Source organism: Ahaetulla prasina, chromosome 2 (assembly GCF_028640845.1).
Source record: "Ahaetulla prasina isolate Xishuangbanna chromosome 2, ASM2864084v1, whole genome shotgun sequence".
Taxonomy (NCBI): domain Eukaryota; kingdom Metazoa; phylum Chordata; class Lepidosauria; order Squamata; family Colubridae; genus Ahaetulla; species Ahaetulla prasina.
In genome coordinates, this window is record NC_080540.1 from 292,820,734 (window position 1) to 292,839,023 (window position 18,290).

Consider the following 18,290-nt stretch of genomic DNA (forward strand, 5'->3'; position numbering starts at 1 on the left):
ACTATTTACTAAATCTGCACTACTATTAATCTTCTCATCGTTCCCATCACCCATCTCCTTCCACTTACGACTGCATGACTGTAGCTTTGTTGCTTGTATCCTTATGATTTATAGTTTCCTGATTGCTTATTTGTACCTATGATCATCATTAAATGTTGTACCTTAGGATTCTTGATGAACGTATCTTTTCTTTTATGTACACTGAGAGCATAGGCACCAAGACAAATTCCTTGTGTGTCCAATCACACTTGGCCAATAAAAAATTCTATTCTATTCTATTCTATTCCATTCCATTCCATTCCATTCTAGGTACAACAATAACTTTGAACTCCTGAGGGTAGAACAAGAAGCAATGGGTGGAAACTAATCAAGGCGAGAAACAACTTAGAACTAAGGAGAAATTTCCTGACAGTGAGAACAATTAATAAGTGGAATGACTTGCCTGCAGAAGTTGTGAATGCTCCAACACTCAAAATTTTTAAGAAAATGTAGGATAACTATTTGTCTGAAATGGTGCAGAGTTTCCTGCCTGGGCAAGGGGTTGGACTAGAAGACCTCCAAGGTCCCTTCCAACTCTTGTTGTTGTTGCTACCTAAGTGGTCATAATTCAAGAACTGTAAAGCATTCTAATTCAGGTCTTAAAAGGTGACAACCATGAACCTCACTTCCCCAAAGGTGCTTTTTCAAGAGGCAACTAGACTTTCTGGTTTTCCTTTGAAGATGTTTCGCTTCTCATCCAAGAAGCTTCTGCAGCTCTGAAAAGCACCTTTGGGACAACCATGATCTGGATGATGGAGAATCTCCGTAGACATTTTAGCTATGCACTTTGGGATGAATAGCCTTCGAATGGTGCGGGAGTATAGCAAAAGCACTTAGCTATAGCACTTACTTGCATACTACTTTACAGCCCTCTCTAAGCGGTTTTAAAGAATCAGCACATTGCCCCCAACAATCTGGGTCCTCATTTTACCCACCTCGGAAGGATGAAAGGCTGAGTCAACCTTCAGCCTGGTGAGATTTGAATTGCCAAATTACAGGCAGCCGGCAGGCAGCAGTAGCAGTCTGCAGTACTGCATTCTAACCACTGCTTTTTTTTTAAATGCAGTACTTTTTTTTTACTACCGGCTCTGTGGGCGTGGCTTGGTAGGCGTGGCAGGGGAAGGATACTGCAAAATCTCCATTCCCACCCCACTCCAGGGGAAGGATACTGCAAAATCTCCATTCCCACCCCACTCTGGGACCAGACAGAGGTTCTCCAAACTACTCAAAATTTCCACTACTGGTTCTCCAGAACCTGCTGGATTTCACCCAGATGCTAGGAAGAATTGAGCAGGGAGCAATTAAGATTTTCATGCAATATGAAAGATATTCTATTTATTCTAGACTTTTCCAGACCATTCTCCTCTTTTCAATAGTTTCAATATGATTAATAATTAACTATGCTAGTTTTAATAGTGGTACAGTGGCCTAGAGGTGGTTCTCTCGCCTCACGATCAGGAGGCTGTGAGTTCGATCCTAGGTAGAGGCAGATATTTCTCTCTCTGGGCACACTGAGAATATATCTGCTGAAAAAAACTCTGCATTGGCAACAGGAAGGGCATCTGGCCAGTAAACACTCAGCTCCATTCAGTTGACCAGACTCTCAAGGGATTATGGGGTTGTTAAAAGACAACGAGTTCTAATAATTTTAATAATTCTTTTAAGCTAGGTTGATTTTTATAGCATTTTATTTATATCATTAGGTTTTATACGGTTTTATCTTTAATAATCTAAACCGTTCAGAGTTACCGAGTAGTAAGATGGGCGGCTAATAAATTTTATAAATAAATAACACTTTATTGTCAGTAATGAGATGCTTATAGTTATTCTTCTGTGAACAAGTTAGTTACAATAACATTTTACAGTAACCCAATGGCTTGTATAAATCCATATGTTAAAAAATTTTATTCAGCAAGACTGAATACCATGACATAGTTCCCAGGAAGAAAAATAAATTTATATACAATATGGTTATGTTCTGTTAAGGGAAGAGAGAGACCATCAGGCACAACACCCACAACTGTTCCCTTTCTCGGTGCACCAGAATGATTACACAAATGGTCGTTTGGTAGGCAAAGTTACTGAAAGTGCAGTCATATCCAGCTTTGTTGAAAATTCGGCCTCCAGGGCTTCCTGTCAAGGGGAAATAGAGCATCCGGTAAGTTTTGTATCAAAGGAAAACAGCTCTTTCTTCAAACCGAAGAATTACAGGTAGTCCTCGACTTACGACCACAATGGAGCCCCAGATTTCCATCGCTGAGCCAGTTCGTCGTTAAATGAGCTTTGCCCCATTTTACAACCGTTCTCGCCGCCGTTAAGCGAATCGCGGCAGTTTGTTAAGCTACTGACAAGGTTGTTAAGTGAATCTGGTTTCTCCATTGATGTTGCTTGTCAGAAGGTCGCAAAAGAGGATCACATGACCCCGGGACACTGCAACCGTCATAAATATGTGTCTAATTCAGGAACTTTTCACGATTCTCTAATTCAGGGAGTGGCTAAGCACCCGAATTTTGATCAGTTAACAGTAACAGAGTTGGAAAGGACCTTGGAGGTCATCTAGTCCAACCCCCTGCTCACGCAGACCTGTACTAGGGAGCCGAACTGCCGGCCTTTCTGATTGACAGCTCAGTGTCCTAGCCACTGAGCCACCTAGTCACGTGACCATGGGGATACAGCAATGGTTGTAAGTGTGAAAAATACTTAAAAGTCACGTTTTTCAGTGCCGCTGTAAATTTTGAACGGTCACAAAATGAATGTCAATCCTGGCTGTGGTCATTTCGAGGCTTCAGTGCTGCCACAACTGGAGCTGTGGGAAAGGGAGGGGGAGTAGAGATAGCTGGGGTGTTGTAGCCAAAATAAAATACTTTCTCTTGGAAACAAGGACATTCCCACCAGATGTCTAGAAGGAAGGGGACTAGTGTCACCTAGCAACTGGACTAGGGATGAAATGCTCCCGGTTCGGACCTGATCGCCCGATCCAGTAGCGATGGCTGTGGGTGGTTCGGAGAACCGGTAGCAAAAATCCCTGCCCCCCCCCGCCCAGCTGAGCCGCGCGATCATCAGAGGGTTTTTTTTTTTAACTTTTAAAAGCATTTTTTCTTCAGCCGAAAAAATGCTTTTAAAAATTAAAAAAAAAAGCCTCTGATGATCGTGCGGCTCAGCGGGGATTTTCAGAGCCTTTTAAAAGCATTTTTGCTACAATCTTTTTGTCCAAAGAGGTTGTAGAAAAAAAATGCTTTTAAAAGTTTAAAAAAAGAAAACCGTTGGCCACGCCCACCCAGTCACATTACCCCACCACCACCAAGCTACGCCCACAGAACTGGTAAGTTACAAATTTTACATTTCACCCCTGAACTGGACTGTCTCCTGATTGGACCATGTGATAAATTGTTTGGAGAAAATGAAAAGAACTAGGTCAGGGATCGGCAACCTTAAAAGAGCCACAAAGCTCCTAACCGGAGGCCCCCCCCCCCGTTCAATTCTGGAACCGACCGGAAGTCCGGTTCCCACCACCACCACCATAGAGTCTCCTCCTAGCGTGGCATCCCTTTTCCTCTGCCAACCGGAAGTCTGGTTCCCCCCACCATAGAGTCTCCTCCTAGCGCGGCGTCCTTTTTCCTCTACCTTCCTAACTAAAAGCCCTATCAACTGTGGAGCCGACCAGCGACAGGGAGCCGCAGCAGAGAGATAGAAGAGCCACAGGCGGCTCCAGAGCCACTGGGTTGCTGACCCCTGAACTAGGTGAAAACCATGGGTAGCATTTAGAGTCGGTTTTCACCAGGTCGTGCCAATATTTATTTATTTATTTATTTATTTATTTCGATTTTTATACCGCCCTTCTCCCGGAGGACTCAGGGCGGTGTACAGCCAAGTAAAAATTCAATATATAAACATTAAAAAGAAGTTAAAAAGAAATATTATAATGTGGCCGAAATTTTAAAACCATTTAAAATCTTAAAACATAAATACCCCAATAAAATTTCAATCCAGTCCCGCTTGAATAAATAGGTGCGTTTTCAGCTCACGCCGAAATATGACATGGCCAATAAATCTATTCTTTGAGGAATCCACCTGCCTCGGCGTTTTGGTTGCTATGGATGTGTTACTTGGAACCCTGATAAAGAACTGTTGTTAAGTCGAGGATTATCTGTACTGACTTGGACTAAACATGCCTGATTCCTTCAATGCCCTTCTGTGTATCCCTTCTGCTAGACCAGTGGTTCTCAACCTTTATAGTGCTGCGACCCCTTTAATACAATTCCCCACGATGTGGCGACCCCAACCATGAAATTATTTTCGTTTTGAATTTATCGCGCCTGAAGCCGTATTGGCTAGCGATCTGAACTGCTTGTGATTGCCTTGAGGACGGAGGCATTAAAGCGGAGACTCCTCCCCTATTAAGTTTATCACGCCTGAAGCCAGATTAGGCTAACGATTGGGAGTGATTGCAGCTGGCTTGAGAGGGAGACATCAGAGCAAAGATTTCTCTCTTTTTTAATTCATCGCGCCTGAAGCCGAATTCGGCTAGCGATTTGAAGAGCCTGCAGCTGGCTTGTGGAGTCAACCATTGGAGTGCGATTCTTCGACTCTCAAGTATACTGCCCATATTTCAGATGGTCTTAGGCGACCCCTGGCAAATTGTCATCCGACCCCCAACGGGGTCCCGACCCACAGGTTGAGAACCACTGTGCTAGACTGAAATTAGCCATCCATGTTAGCCCTGAGACTCATTTCAAATTAACGCCAAGGGGAAAGACCTACCAGCTCCCTCTTGGCTTCTTCAATCTTCACTCGAGCAAGAGAAGGACTCTGAAAAGAAGACAACATAGCACTAGCATTTAGATTTATATACCTCTTCACATTCCTTTACAGCCCTCTCTAAGCGCTTTACAGAGTCAGCCTATTGATCCCAACAATCTGGGTCCTCATTTTACCCACCTCGGAAGGATGGAAGGCTGAGTCAGCCTTGAGCTAGTCAAGATTGAACTCCAGACAATGGTCAGAGTTGGCCTGCAATACTGCATTCTAAACACTGTAGCACCATGGCAAGCAAGGAAAGAAGGAAGGAAGGAAGGAAGGAACGAAGGAAGGAAAATAGCAATAGCCCTTAGACTTTACAGTGCTTTTACAGCCCTCTCTAAGCAGTTTACAGAGTCAGCCTCTTGCCCCCAACAATTTGGGTCCTCATTTTACTGACCTCAGAAGGATGGAAGCTGAGTTCAACCTTGAGCCTAGTGAGATTCGAACTGCCAAATTGCAGTCAGCCGGCAGTCTGCAGTACTGCACTCTAACCACTGCGCCACCACGGCTCATTACATAGTTGTAATGCCGCACGCAGGATTCCCTCCAGACATCCAACATGCCACAGGTAGGGCATCCCTCCCAAATATTCCATAAGAGACTGCATTGCATAAATACCCAACACTCTAGCACAGTGTTTCTCAACTTTTAAGATATGTGGCCTTCAATTCCCAGAATTCCTTAGGCAGGTGTACTGTGCCAGAATTCATAATACGGCCATACTTTTCCTACTAAAAATGCTGCCGTCCCTCCTTTTTCGGCTTCTGTATTCCCACTCTCCTTAAGCCCAGTTCCTCTAGTGCAGGAGGAGTCCCCAACCCCTGGTCCATGGACCGGAACCAGGCCGAGGCATGTGTTGTCTGCCAGCAGCCTGCGGAGCTGGCAACGGAATCAGACAGCGATGAGGCTGAGGAAGAACATGGGCCAGTCCTGGAGGCTGGGGAAGGCCCGGATGAGGGCTCTGTGTCAGAGGCAGAGGTGGGGCCAGGGCCATCGGGGAGTGATGTGCGGACTCCGGAGCCTCCAGAGGCTGACAGTAGTGAGGCAGAGGAACAGGAGGAGCCTGTTCCTAATGCACGCATGAGAAGAGCTGCCAGAAGGCAAAAGCAGCTAAAGCAAAGAGGACGACTCGGGAGTAAGGCCAGGAGATGATTGGCCCTTCCCATAAGGCTTAAAAGACGAGCAACGGTGTTTGAGCTCTTTGCCGGAAAACAACATTGATAGCCTTGCTCCTTGTCTTGCTGCATTTATTTCTTGTCAGCGTCTTCTGCTTTTGAACTTTTGCCAAGAAAAGCCTTTGGCAGTTTGCCTAATTAGACCAAGGCTGGTGATAAGATTGAAGAATTGTGTTAGGAAGAATTTGCTTTGATTTAGTTTGGACAACGCTGAGAATGAGTTTAATTCTCAGCTGTTCTAATAAAGTCTGCTTGTTTTTGAACTGGGAGTTGAAGTCCACAAGTCTTAAAAGAGCCAAGTTTGCAGACCCCTGCATTTTCATCTTCTTTCTATTCTGGCCTCAGTTTTTAGTGTCCATAAAATGGGTGCAAGACACCTGTCTACAGAAGAGCAGCTCAAGGAGAAGGGGAACGAGGGAGGGAGGAAGGAAGGAAGGAAGGAAGGAAGGAAGGAAGGAAGGAAGGAAGGGAATTACCGGAGTGAGATCCAGATAAGACTTTATTTTCTTCTTTAAAGGAACTGACTGGTTCTTCAAATCTGCCAGTTTCTGTGGAAATAATTATTTTATTTTATTTTGATTTTTTTCTGTTTGGTTTCATTTCATTTGTATGACAGGCAGGCCCCAACCTACGACTGCGATGGAAGCTTATCAAAGCTTTTATTGATAAGTGAACAGATTTGTTAAATGGGCTTTGTCTCATTTTACGGCTTTTCTTGCCACCTTTGTTCAGCGAAAAATTGCTGCCGTTCTTAAGCTAATAACACTTTTGTCAACCTTTGCATTCTGTTTGGCTTTTTTTGTTTTTAATTTTTTCATCGAATTTTCTCTCTCTCTGTTTCTCTCTCTCCCCCCTCACATTCTCTCCCCCTCCTTTTTTCTCTCCCTCCCTTCTATTTCTCTCCCTCCATCTCTCTCTCCTTTTCTCTCTCTGTTTCTGTCTGTTTCTTTCTTTTTTTCTCTCTGTCCGTCTTTGTTTCTGTTTCTTTTTTTCTGTCTCTCTCTCTCCCACCCTCCTTCTCTGATTCTTTCTCTCCCTCCCCCCCTCCCCCTCTCCCCTCTCCCTGTCTCTCTTTCTGTTTGTGTTTCTTTCTCTCTCCCTCCCTCCATTTGTCTTTCTCTGCTTGCTTGTTTCTTTCTCTCTCCCTTCCTCTCCCACTCTCCTTCTTTCTCTAATTCTTTCTTCCTCCCTTCTCTCCCTCCCTCCTTCCTTTTCTCTTTCTCTCCCTCCCTCTCTTACCCTCTCACCATCCTGCTCTAATTCTTTCTCTCCCTCCCTCCTTTTCTCTCTGTCTCTCTCTTTCTGTTTGTTTCTCTCTCTCTCCCTCCCTCCTTCTAATTCTTTATCTCCTTCCTCTCCCACTCTCCTTCTTTCTCTAATTCTTTCTCTCTCTGTTTCTGTTTCTTTCTCTCCCTCCCTCCTTTTCTCTCTCTCTGTTTCTGTCTGTTTCTTTCTTTTTTCTCTCCTCCTCCTTCCTTTTCTCTCTGTTTCTGTTTCTTTCTCTCTCCCTCCTCCTTCCTCTCCCACCCTCCTTCTCTGATTCTTTCTCTCCCTCCTTCCTTCTATTTCTCTCCTCCCTCCTTTTCTCTCTGTCTCTCTCTTTCTTTCTCTCCTCCCTCCCTCCCTCCCTCCTTCTAATTCTTTCTTCCTCCTTCTCTGATTTTTTTCTGTTTGGTTTCATTTCATTTGTATGACAGGCAGGCCCCAACCTACGACTGCGATGGAAGCTTATCAAAGCTTTTATTGATAAGTGAACAGATTTGTTAAATGGGCTTTGTCTCATTTTACGGCTTTTCTTGCCACCTTTGTTCAGAGAAAAATTGCTGCCGTTCTTAAGCTAATAACACTTTTGTCAAGTGAATCTGGTTTCCCTATGGACTCTGCTTGTCAGGTCACAAAAGGGGGATCAACGTGGCCGCTGTTATGAATTGAAAACCTTTGCATTCTGTTTGGCTTTTTTTGTTTTTAATTTTTTCATCGAATTTTCTCTCTCTCTGTTTCTCTCTCTCCCCCCTCACATTCTCTCCCCCTCCTTTTTTCTCTCCCTCCCTTCTATTTCTCTCCCTCCATCTCTCTCTCCTTTTCTCTCTCTGTTTCTGTCTGTTTCTTTCTTTTTTTCTCTCTGTCCGTCTTTGTTTCTGTTTCTTTTTTTCTGTCTCTCTCTCTCTCCCACCCTCCTTCTCTGATTCTTTCTCTCCCTCCCTCCCTCCCCCTCTCCCCTCTCGTCTCTCTTTCTGTTTGTGTTTCTTTCTCTCTCCCTCCCTCCCTCCATTTGTCTTTCTCTGCTTGCTTGTTTCTTTCTCTCTCCCTTCCTCTCCCACTCTCCTTCTTTCTCTAATTCTTTCTTCCTCCCTTCTCTCCCTCCCTCCCTCCTTCCTTTTCTCTTTCTCTCCCTCCCTCTCTTACCCTCTCACCATCCTGCTCTAATTCTTTCTCTCCCTCCCTCCTTTTCTCTCTGTCTCTCTTTATTCCTGTTTCTTTTTTCTCTCTCTCCCTCTCCCACCCTCCTTCTAATTCTTTATCTCCTTCTCCCCTCTCTTGTCTCTCTCTTTCTTTCTGTTTGTTTCTCCCTCCATCCTTTTCTGTCTTTCTGTTTGTTTGTTTGTTTGTTTCTCTCTCCCTCCCTCCTTCCTTTTCTGTTTCTGTTTCTCTCCCTCCCTCTCTCCTCCCTCACCATCCTGCTCTAATTCTTTCTCTCCCTCCCTTCCTCTCTCCTTTCCTCTCTGTTTCTGTGTTTCTTTCTTTCTCTCTCTCTCCCTCCCTCTCCCACCCTCCTTCTCTGATTTTTTCTCTCCCTCCTTCCCTCTCTCCCTCCCCCTCTCCTTGTCTCTCTCTTTCTGTTTTGTGTTTTGTTCTCTCTCTCTCTCTCCCTCCCTCCCTCTCCCCCTCCACCTCTCATTCAGCATCTCTTTTCACTGGAGGCCTTTGAACATCAGATGCTGGAATCCTGAACATTTTTAGAGAGGCATTTAAGACTCAAATCCCGGCTCCACGTTGCTGAATTATCATTTCCTCCAGCTGCCCAGGTTAAATACCAGCCAGCTCATGTCTCGTTCTGTAACGTCCGTGGCATCCCACCCACCTCTGAAAGGGTCACCAGTGATTCATGTGTCAGAGAAGCATCCAGCCCACTCTCAGACAGCTGGTCCTGCAGGGAGAAAAGAGAGAGATTAGCAGGAGGGGAGGGGGAACTAGACCAAAAGCACCCAGAATTACTCATAGGAAACGAGATGTTTATACACAGAGATATAAAAGAGCCCCTTCCACCGTTTCCTAGAAGAACTGGAAAGAGCAGCAAAGTACAGTAGTGGGCAAAATTGTGGAAACCTTTTGGGAAAAGTGTCTTTTCTAAAACTAGCTAAAACACCACTTCTTTTTGGAGTAGTACCATAAAATTATATATCAATGGAAAGATAGTTTAATCAAGAATGTAGTGCAATAACTTTTATGAAGGATTTGCTATCAGAATAGCAGTTACAGTATGGAGAAGCAAAGTGAAACATGTAGAAAAAAGGAGATATGCAAAAATGATCACCATAGAAAAAGCGAGATATACAAAAATTATCCCCATGTTGGGTAACCTTTAGCATGAATTATGGCCTTACAACGTCCTCCCATGGAGTGAACCAAATCTTTTAGTTCTGCAGCTGTTATCATGTGAAACCAAGATTGAAGGATTGCTTCTATTAACTGGGTTTTATTGCTGGGTCGCTTCTGACTAACAAGTTTCTTTAGTTGGCTGCATTGATTTTCAATTGGGTTAAAGTCTGAGCTATTCCCAGGCCATTCCAGCAATGGAATAGGATTATCTTGAAACTCCAAAAAAAAAAAAAGCGGCGTTATTAGCCATCAAACCTCAAAAATCCACTTTTCCCAAAAGGTTTCCACAATTTTGGCCACTACTGTAGGAAGCCACTTTTTCTGAAATCAGAGCTGGCTATAGAAACACAGGTAGTCTTTGACTTACAATAGTTCATTTAGTGAACGTTTGTCCAAAGTTACAACAGCACTGAAAAAAGTGACTTACAACCGTTTTTCACACATACGACCGTTGCAGCCTCCCCATGGGGGTCACGTGATCAAAATCCAGATGCTTCTCAACCGACTCAAGATTTATGATACAGGTAATCCTCGATTTACGACCACTATTGAGCCCAACGTTGCTAAGTGAGAAATCGGCTCAGTAAGTTTTGCCCCATTTTACAACTTTTCTCGCTGAATTTGTTAAGTGAATCACTGCCGTTCTTACATTAGTGACACGGTTGTTAAATGAATCTGGCTTTCCTGCTGACTTTGCTTGTCAGAAGTTCGCAAAAGGGGATCATGTGATCCCGGGACACTGCAACCGTCATAAATGGGAGTCAGCTGTCAAGCATCTGAATGTAAATCATGTGACCATCGGGGGATGCTTGCAACGGTCGTTAAGTGTGAAAAATTGTCATAAGACACTTTTTTTCAGCGCTGTTGTTACTTCAAACGGTCACCAAGCGAACTTATCTGTGAACCTGTTTCCTTCCTTGGTCAGGGGCTGCCACAAAGAAGAGGGAGTCGGGCTGTTCTCCAAAGCACCTGAGGGTAGAACAAGAAGCAATGGGTGGAAACTGATCAAGGAAAGAAGCAACTTAGAAATTTCCTGACAGTCAGAACAATTAATAAGTGGAACGACTTGCCTGCAGAAGTTGTGAATGCTCCAACACTGGAAATTTTTAAGAAAATGTTGGATAACCATCTGTCTGAGATGGTGTAGGGTTTCCTGCCTGGGCAGGGGGTTGGACTAGAAGGCCTCCAAGGTCCCTTCCAACTCTGTTGTTATGTTATGTTATGTTATGTTAAATAGAGTGACCCTTAAAGCAGAAACTGGGAGTTAATGGGGTTTTTGAGACTGGTGGGCAATAATAATCCGTGTCTGTCACTTCTCCTTACCTTCTTCTATCCAATTTGGTGGCCAGGATCACATCTTGGGCAGGAAATCCCCTCATTTAATTATGACTGTTTAGGGAAGGAAGGAAGGAAGGGGAAGGAAGGGAAAGGAGAAGGGGAAGGAATGAGAAAGAGAGAGAGAGAGAGAAAAAGAAGGAAGGAAGGAGGTGGGAAGGAAGGAAGGAAGAGGGAGAGAGGAAAGAAAAGAAAGAAAGGAAGGGAAAGGCTGGGAGGAAGGAAGGGAAAGGGGAAAGGGAAGGAAGGAGAAAAAGAGAGAGAAAGGAAAAGAAGGAAGGAAGCAGGTGGGAAGGAAGGAAGGAAGAGGGAGGGAGGAAAGAAAAGAAAGAAAGGAAGGGAAAGGCTGGGAAGAAGGGGGGGAGGGAGGAGGGAAGGAAGGAAGGAAGAGGGAGGAAAGAAAAGAAAAAGGAAGGAAGGGGAAGGGGAAGGGGAAGGAAGGAGAAAGAGAGAAAGAAAAAGAAAGGAGGAAGGAGGTGGGAAGGAAGAAAGGAGGGAAGAGGGAGGAGGGAGGGAGGGAGGGAGGGAGGGAGGGAGGGGAAGAAAGGAGAAAGAGAGAGAGAAAGAAAAAGAAGGAAGGAAGGAGGTGGGAAGGAAGGAAGAGGGAGAAAAAAAGAAAAAAGAGAAGGAAGGAAGGAAGGGGGGGGGAGAGAGAGAGAGAGAGAGATCCCAATACAAGGGATTATCGGGAGCTCAAGGTTGATCTGTGGAGTTATTGCTACTCACTGAGCTATACTAATGATGTCACCTTGTTGGGTGATGGAATATCTGGAAGGAAACCCCCAGGCTCCGAGAGAGCACCAAAGATTTCGGGGTGGTTTCGGGGTGAGTTATCATCTGTACGCTGACGATACTCAGCTGTACTTTTCCACCCCGGACCACCCCAACGAAGCGGTCGAAGTGCTGTCCCGGTGCCTGGAAGCCGTACGGGTCTGGATGGGGAGAAACAGGCTCAAGCTCAATCCCTCCAAGATGGAGTGGCTGTGGATGCCGGCACCCCGGTACAGTCAGCTGCACCCGCAGCTGACTGTTGGGGGCGAGTTAATGGCCCCAAAGGAGGTGGTTCGTAACTTGGGCGTCCTCCTGGATGGACGGCTGTCCTTTGATGAACATCTGGCAGCCGTCTCCAGGAGGGCTTTTTACCAAGTTCGCTTGGTCCGCCAGTTGCGTCCCTTCCTTGACTGGGATGCCTTATGCACAGTCACTCACGCTCTGGTCACGTCTCGGTTGGATTACTGCAATGCTCTCTACATGGGGCTGCCCTTGAGGTGCACCCGGAGGCTGCAGTTAGTCCAGAATGTGGCTGCGCGAGTAGTAACGGGAGCCGCTCGTGGCTCCCATGTAACATCACTGCTGCGTAGTCTGCACTGGCTTCCTGTGGTCTTTCGGGTGTGCTTCAAGATTTTGGTTACCACCTTTAAAGCGCTCCATGGCTTAGGACCCGGGTACTTACGAGACCGCCTGCTGTTACCCTATGCCTCCCACCGACCCGTACGCTCTCACAGAGAAGGTCTCCTCAGGGTGCCGTCTGCCAAACAGTGTCGGCTGGCGGCCCCCAGGAGTAGGGCCTTCTCTGTTGGAGCATCGATGCTCTGGAATGAACTCCCCCCTGGCCTACGTCAAGTGCCTGATCTTCGGACCTTCCGTCGTGAGCTAAAAACATATTTATTTATTCAAGCGGGACTGGCATAATAGTTTTAATAGTTTTAATTTTAAATTGGGGTTTTTATTGTTGGGTTTTTTAAAAAATTTATAATTTTAAATTTAAACTTTTAATTATCAGCCTTTTGTAATTTGCTAGGTCTTAATTGTTGGTTTTAATTGTATATGTATTGTGTTTTATTTTTTGGCTGTACACCGCCCTGAGTCTTTTGGGAGAAGGGCGGTATAAAAATTTAATAAATAATAATAATAATAAAAAGATCCCAACGGTTCAACAACCCCAAAGCACAAATATTTTCTCTTATCTGTTTTCTAAGTTTGAAAGCTAAAAAGAATCAGGCGTGGACAGCACTTGGCTGGGACATCACCGTTTCCATAAAATTGCCAAAATAAATAAATAAATAAAAAATAAATTCCTGGCTGCATGAATACAGACCCTAGGAATTGAGGCTAACCTTTCTAATGGGTTTCTAATGCACATTCCAACATGAAGATTTTCCTTTGCAGAGGAACCTCTAGCAAGTGAAGTCTAAAGCAGTAAGGCCTAAAAAATATTTTTATTGTAAGCTTCTGCTTTTTTCCTTCAAAATTCAAGCAAGAGTTATAGCAGTGATGGCTAACCTTTTTTTCCCCTTGGGTGCCGCAAGCATGCAGGCCCACATCCATAATGCAATGCCCCTCCCCCCCCGTGTGTCTCACGCCCTGCACATACGTGCGCGACCCCCCTGCGCCCCGTTTTGGGCCTACTAGGCCTCCCTGAAGCCTCCTGTGACCAAAAATGGGCCACAGGGGGGAGGCGCGCCCCCCACGCCCTGTTTCGGGCCTAACAGGCCTCCCTGAAGCCTCCTGGGACCAAAAACGAGGTGCAGGGTGGTGTGCTGCACCTCCCTGCCCCCCACGCTTTTCCTACACGTGCTTTTGTGACTCATCCTCCCTCCTCTCCTCAGCCGGGCCCCTCCCGTCTCCAACCGGGCCTTTTATCAGACTCCGAGTCTGATAATGAAGATGAACGGCCTGTCATGACTCCAGCCCCCGGCCCTGGCCCCATGCCCAGAGAGGATTCCAGGAGTGAAAGGAGAAGCCTAATAAACCTCACTCATACAGCGTGTGTTCCTTTGGCTCAGCCTTCAGGGCAGGAAGCCAGCCAGGTGGTAGAATTACTCGGGCCTGCTCCCTCTGACCCCTCCCTTTCCCAGACGCTGACAGCAGATCCAGCTGAAGACAATTCAGAGTAGATGGACCCTCGCTTCCAGAGATCTGAGAGGCGACGCCAGCAGAAGGAGGGATGGGGCAGGCCTGATTAAATGCTGAGTCATGGAGCCAGACCCACAGCCTATATAAAGGACCTGCTTTTGGCATTCCAACCTTGAGTCAAGCAAAGTCTTATCTAATTTGCTGATATCGGAGCCTATCGCTGAAGTCACAACTTGGACTCCTGCCTGCCCTGATAAACCTCGAAGGAACTTGGCAAGCTGCAGAGGCTTGGTTGCCAAGTTTGTTACGGACGTCCTTGACTCGTTCGTCGGAGCAGGGGTGGGACACGACACGCGCGGCAGGGATGCGAAAAACAGCTTGCCAGCGGGAGGCACACAAGCTTGCGCGGTGGGGCTGACCTAGGGCAATCGCTCGCGTGCCCGCAGAGCAGTGCTACTGGATCGGGCAAACCAGTAGCAGCGGGAGGCTCTGCCCGCCCACCCACTGCAGAAGCATCACGTGCACCAGTGTGCCCATGAGCGAACCGGTAGCGACGGGTTCTGAAACCCGCCCCCGCCTCAGAGATGATTCCGCATGCCACCTGGAGCTATAGTATCATTTGTTCTCCATTTCTCCTCTTTCGGGATCCCCTTTAAAACAGCTGTTCCCAGATTTCAGATGGCGGGATTGGGGACCTGCAGGAACTTAAAGCCATATTTTTTTTAAAGGAAATCAAAAATCCTTCTTTCTTTTTTCGAGTCCCCAGAAATATCAATTTCATTCCTCAGGAATCTGAGCGGTCTCGTCCGGCTTACCTTGACGGATCTAATTTCGCATTTGATATCTTCTGATTTTTTCATTAGGAACTCCATATTCTTCATTCGGTGATCAGCTGTTTTTCTTTCCTCTATCAGAAATTTTTCGGCTTTCAGGACATCGCTGCAAAGTAGCAAGAGAAGAGAGACTAATTGTAGCTCAGGGTTGAAGTGCGGGGCCCTCTCTGAGCTTGGTAGTTTCCTTGCAGATCTTTCATTACCCAACTGAGTAACAACATCAGTGCTACTGTAGAAATGAGTGGGGTTTGTGAGGAGGAGGAGGACTGTAGGATCCTTGGTGCCCTCTGAGCTTGTTTTCTTGCAGACATTCCCTTACCCAACTAGGTGATATCATCAGTGCTAGAAGGGAGTGAGGTTTGCAGGGAGGGGGAACAGGAGGAGGAGGAGGAGGAGGAGGAGGAGGAGGAGGAGGAGGAGGAGGAGGAAGAAGACAACGACCCGTGGGGTCTTTGGTGCCCTCTTGTTTTCTTCCAGACATTACCTTACCCAACTAGGTGATATCATCAGTGCTAGAAGGGAGTGAGGTTTGCAGGGAGGGGGAACAGGAGGAGGAGGAGGAGGAGGAAGAGGGTTGGAAGGAGGAGGAGGAGGAGGAGGAGGAGGAAGACTGTGGGGTCCTTGGTGCTCTCTGAGCTTGGTTGTTTTCTTACAGATGTTTCATTAGCCAACTAGGTAACGTCACCAAGATTGTATCACTAGCAGCCTGTGACTGGGTGCTTTCTGGCTGTTTTCTGAACTGCTACCGTGTGATCTCCTCTGTTTGGTTCTGCAATGCCATCTGAATCACTAGAATTCAGAATGTATACTAGACATACATTTGGAAATCAAAAGAGACAGCATGCCATTTAATTATGACAGATTCAGGTCAATGTGTATATATGTGTGTGTGTGTGTATTATATATGCACCCTGCACTTTGGGACAAATCCAAACAACTTGCCGTCTGGAGAGCCGAAACACAGACCACCCTCAAGACAGACACGCACACCAACAAACTCCGAAGACTACAAGAACGCCAGAAACAAACCCCTCCACCCTCACAGCAACACATGAAACAAACAGTGCATAACATCTCAGATAGGATCCTCACCAAAGCTGAAACCGATGTCCTTTCCAAAGGATTCAACTTTGCAGTCACTCCCAAATACATCCCCACCGAAACCATTATATGCGGAGTTGAAACCAGCCTGACCAAAATCAACCCCGATGACGCTAACAAAATCAGACTCGAGATCTCCAACATCCCCTGCACCAGCAAGCCACCCAAAAGCAACTTACCCAAAGAGGAACAGACAGCACTACTTAACCTGAAAAAAGATACCAGCATAATAATCCTACCAGCAGACAAGGGCAACGCCACGGTGGTTATGAACACATCTGACTACCAAACCAAATTAACCAACCTACTCCAAGACCCTGCATACAAGCCCCTAAACACAGACCCCACCACCTACCTAAAAAAACCACTAGATCCAAAATAAAAGCCTCCCCATCAGCGAAGAAATCCAACAAAGAATCATTCCCAGAGAAATCATCCAGATGCCCTAAGCTCTATGGCCTCCCAAGATACACAAAGAAGGAACCCCCACTCAGACCCATAGTCAGCTCCATAGGCTCACCTCTACAAAACCTAGCCAAATTTCTCGCCAAACAACTACAGCCCTATGCAGAATCCATCACCTCACACGTAAAAAACTCATTCCAGTTCATAGAGATCATAAAGAAACAAAACTTACAGCCCAGCGACCTACTCGTGAGCTTTGATGTCATATCCTCTTCACCCAAGTGCCAATCAAAGAAGCCTTGACAGCTATCCAAAACAAATATAACCCCCCCAAGCACATCCTAGATCTGACCAACCACTGCCTATCCAACACATACTTCATCTATAATGGACAAAAATACAAACAAGTAGAAGGAGCACCCATGGGATCACCCCTCTCACCTGTCATTGCCAATCTCTACATGGAACACTTTGAAACCCAAGCACTAGAAAAATCTGATCACAAACCCAAACTCTGGCTCAGATATGTAGACGACACCTTCATAATCTGGCCACACGGGAAAGAAAAACTTGACAACTTCCTCACACACCTCAATAGCCTACACCCCAAAATACAGTTCACCATGGAAACAGAAGTTAATAACCAACTTCCCTTCCTGGATGTCTTAGTCTACAGAAAACCCAATGGCTCCCTAGGACACACCATCTACCAGAAGAAAACACACACAAACCGCTATCTGCATGCACTCTCACACCACCACCCAGCACAGATCAACTCCGTAGCCAAGACACTCATCTCCAGAACAAAATGCTTAGCTGATGAACAACACCTAAAACCCGAACTAGACACTCTCACTAACGTACTAACATCCAATGGATTCCAAACAAATAAGATTACCAAGCTAATCCAAAAGAACCCCCACTAAAATCCAAGACAGAGAACAAGAAAAGCACAGCCCTCCTCCCATATATAAAAGGCACCACAGACAGAACCAGCAAGATCCTCCACAAACACAACATCAAGACAGCATTCTGCACAAACAGAAAAATATCCACCATCCTAAGAAACCCCAAAGACAAAATTGAGTTAGAAAATCAAGGAGTATATGAAATCCCATGCACCGCCTGCCCCACCACATACATCGGACAAACCAACAGAAGAATAAGTGCACGCATTGAAGAACACAAGAACTCATTCAAAAGAGGAACCAACTTCTTCCCTGGTCCAACACTTTAAAGTCACAGGACATGATATTGACTTTAAAAGACCAGAACTATCGCCAAAACTGAACACTTTAACAACAGAATAATCAGAGAAGCCATTGAGATAAACGCCCACACAGCATGAACAAGCGAGATGACACCTCCGCCTACCAGCCATTTGAAACCGCCCTTATTGACAAACGAGTCCCTAACACGAGGAATGACACCAGACCCACACTCACAAGGTCCACACAGGATGTCACCACCACATCCACCCAGAAAGCAGACCCAAACCCACACTGATCATGAAGCACGACCAAGGACCAGAAGCCAGACCGCAGCTGCAACATTAGCCATTTCAAACCCTCCAATCCATTCATGCAGCAGACTGACACCCACTATGAAGATGTAGCACGACCACAAAGCCAAACAACAGCTATGCAGCTCACCAGCTCAAATCCCCTGCAGCACAGACTAGACTGAGCACAACCAAGCCCCACCAACACAGGACACACCCCAGCCAATCAGAGCACAGAAAAACCCCATCCAATCAGAGCACAGCCAAGCTCCCACCCAATCAGTTCAAACCCCACTAGCAGTTAAAAGGAAGAAACAGCTGCGATCACATTGCTCCCAGAAGCACGGTTGAAGCCTGAAGATGACGAATGAGACTTCGAAATGTCGCCAAGACACTTCCAATTTTACGGGAGAAAACCCAAAGACATATATATATATATATATATATATATATATATATATATATATATATATATATATATATATATATATGTAGGTCTTTGTTTTGTTCATTTTATTGTATATATATATATATATAGGTCTTTGGTTGTTCGGTTTTCTCCCGTAAAATTGGAAGTGTCTTGATGACGCTTCAAAAGTCTCATTCGTCATCTTCAGGCTTCAGCTTGCTTCTGGGAGCAATGTG

General features: G+C 45.7%; 1 protein-coding gene across 4 annotated transcripts in view; it reads right to left on the reverse strand.

The window, feature by feature from the left end:
* Window positions 1–1,721: 1,721 nt before the first annotated feature.
* The window catches only part of HAUS1 (HAUS augmin like complex subunit 1), a 26,012-nt gene continuing 9,443 nt past the window's right edge, over window positions 1,722–18,290 (reverse strand). For 2 of the 4 annotated variants that reach the window (XM_058173233.1, XM_058173234.1), the window contains exons 5-9: window positions 14,621–14,744; window positions 9,097–9,162; window positions 6,491–6,562; window positions 4,801–4,848; window positions 1,724–2,172 (exon numbers count right to left, since the gene is read on the reverse strand). In XM_058173233.1, coding sequence (XP_058029216.1) covers window positions 2,089–2,172; window positions 4,801–4,848; window positions 6,491–6,562; window positions 9,097–9,162; window positions 14,621–14,744 — 394 coding nt within the window. In that variant the 3' untranslated portion in view covers window positions 1,724–2,088. Of the gene's footprint in view, window positions 2,173–4,800; window positions 4,849–6,490; window positions 6,563–9,096; window positions 9,163–14,620; window positions 14,745–18,290 lie in introns of all 4 variants that reach the window. The other 2 variants (XM_058173232.1, XM_058173231.1) reach the window with 2 other exon arrangements.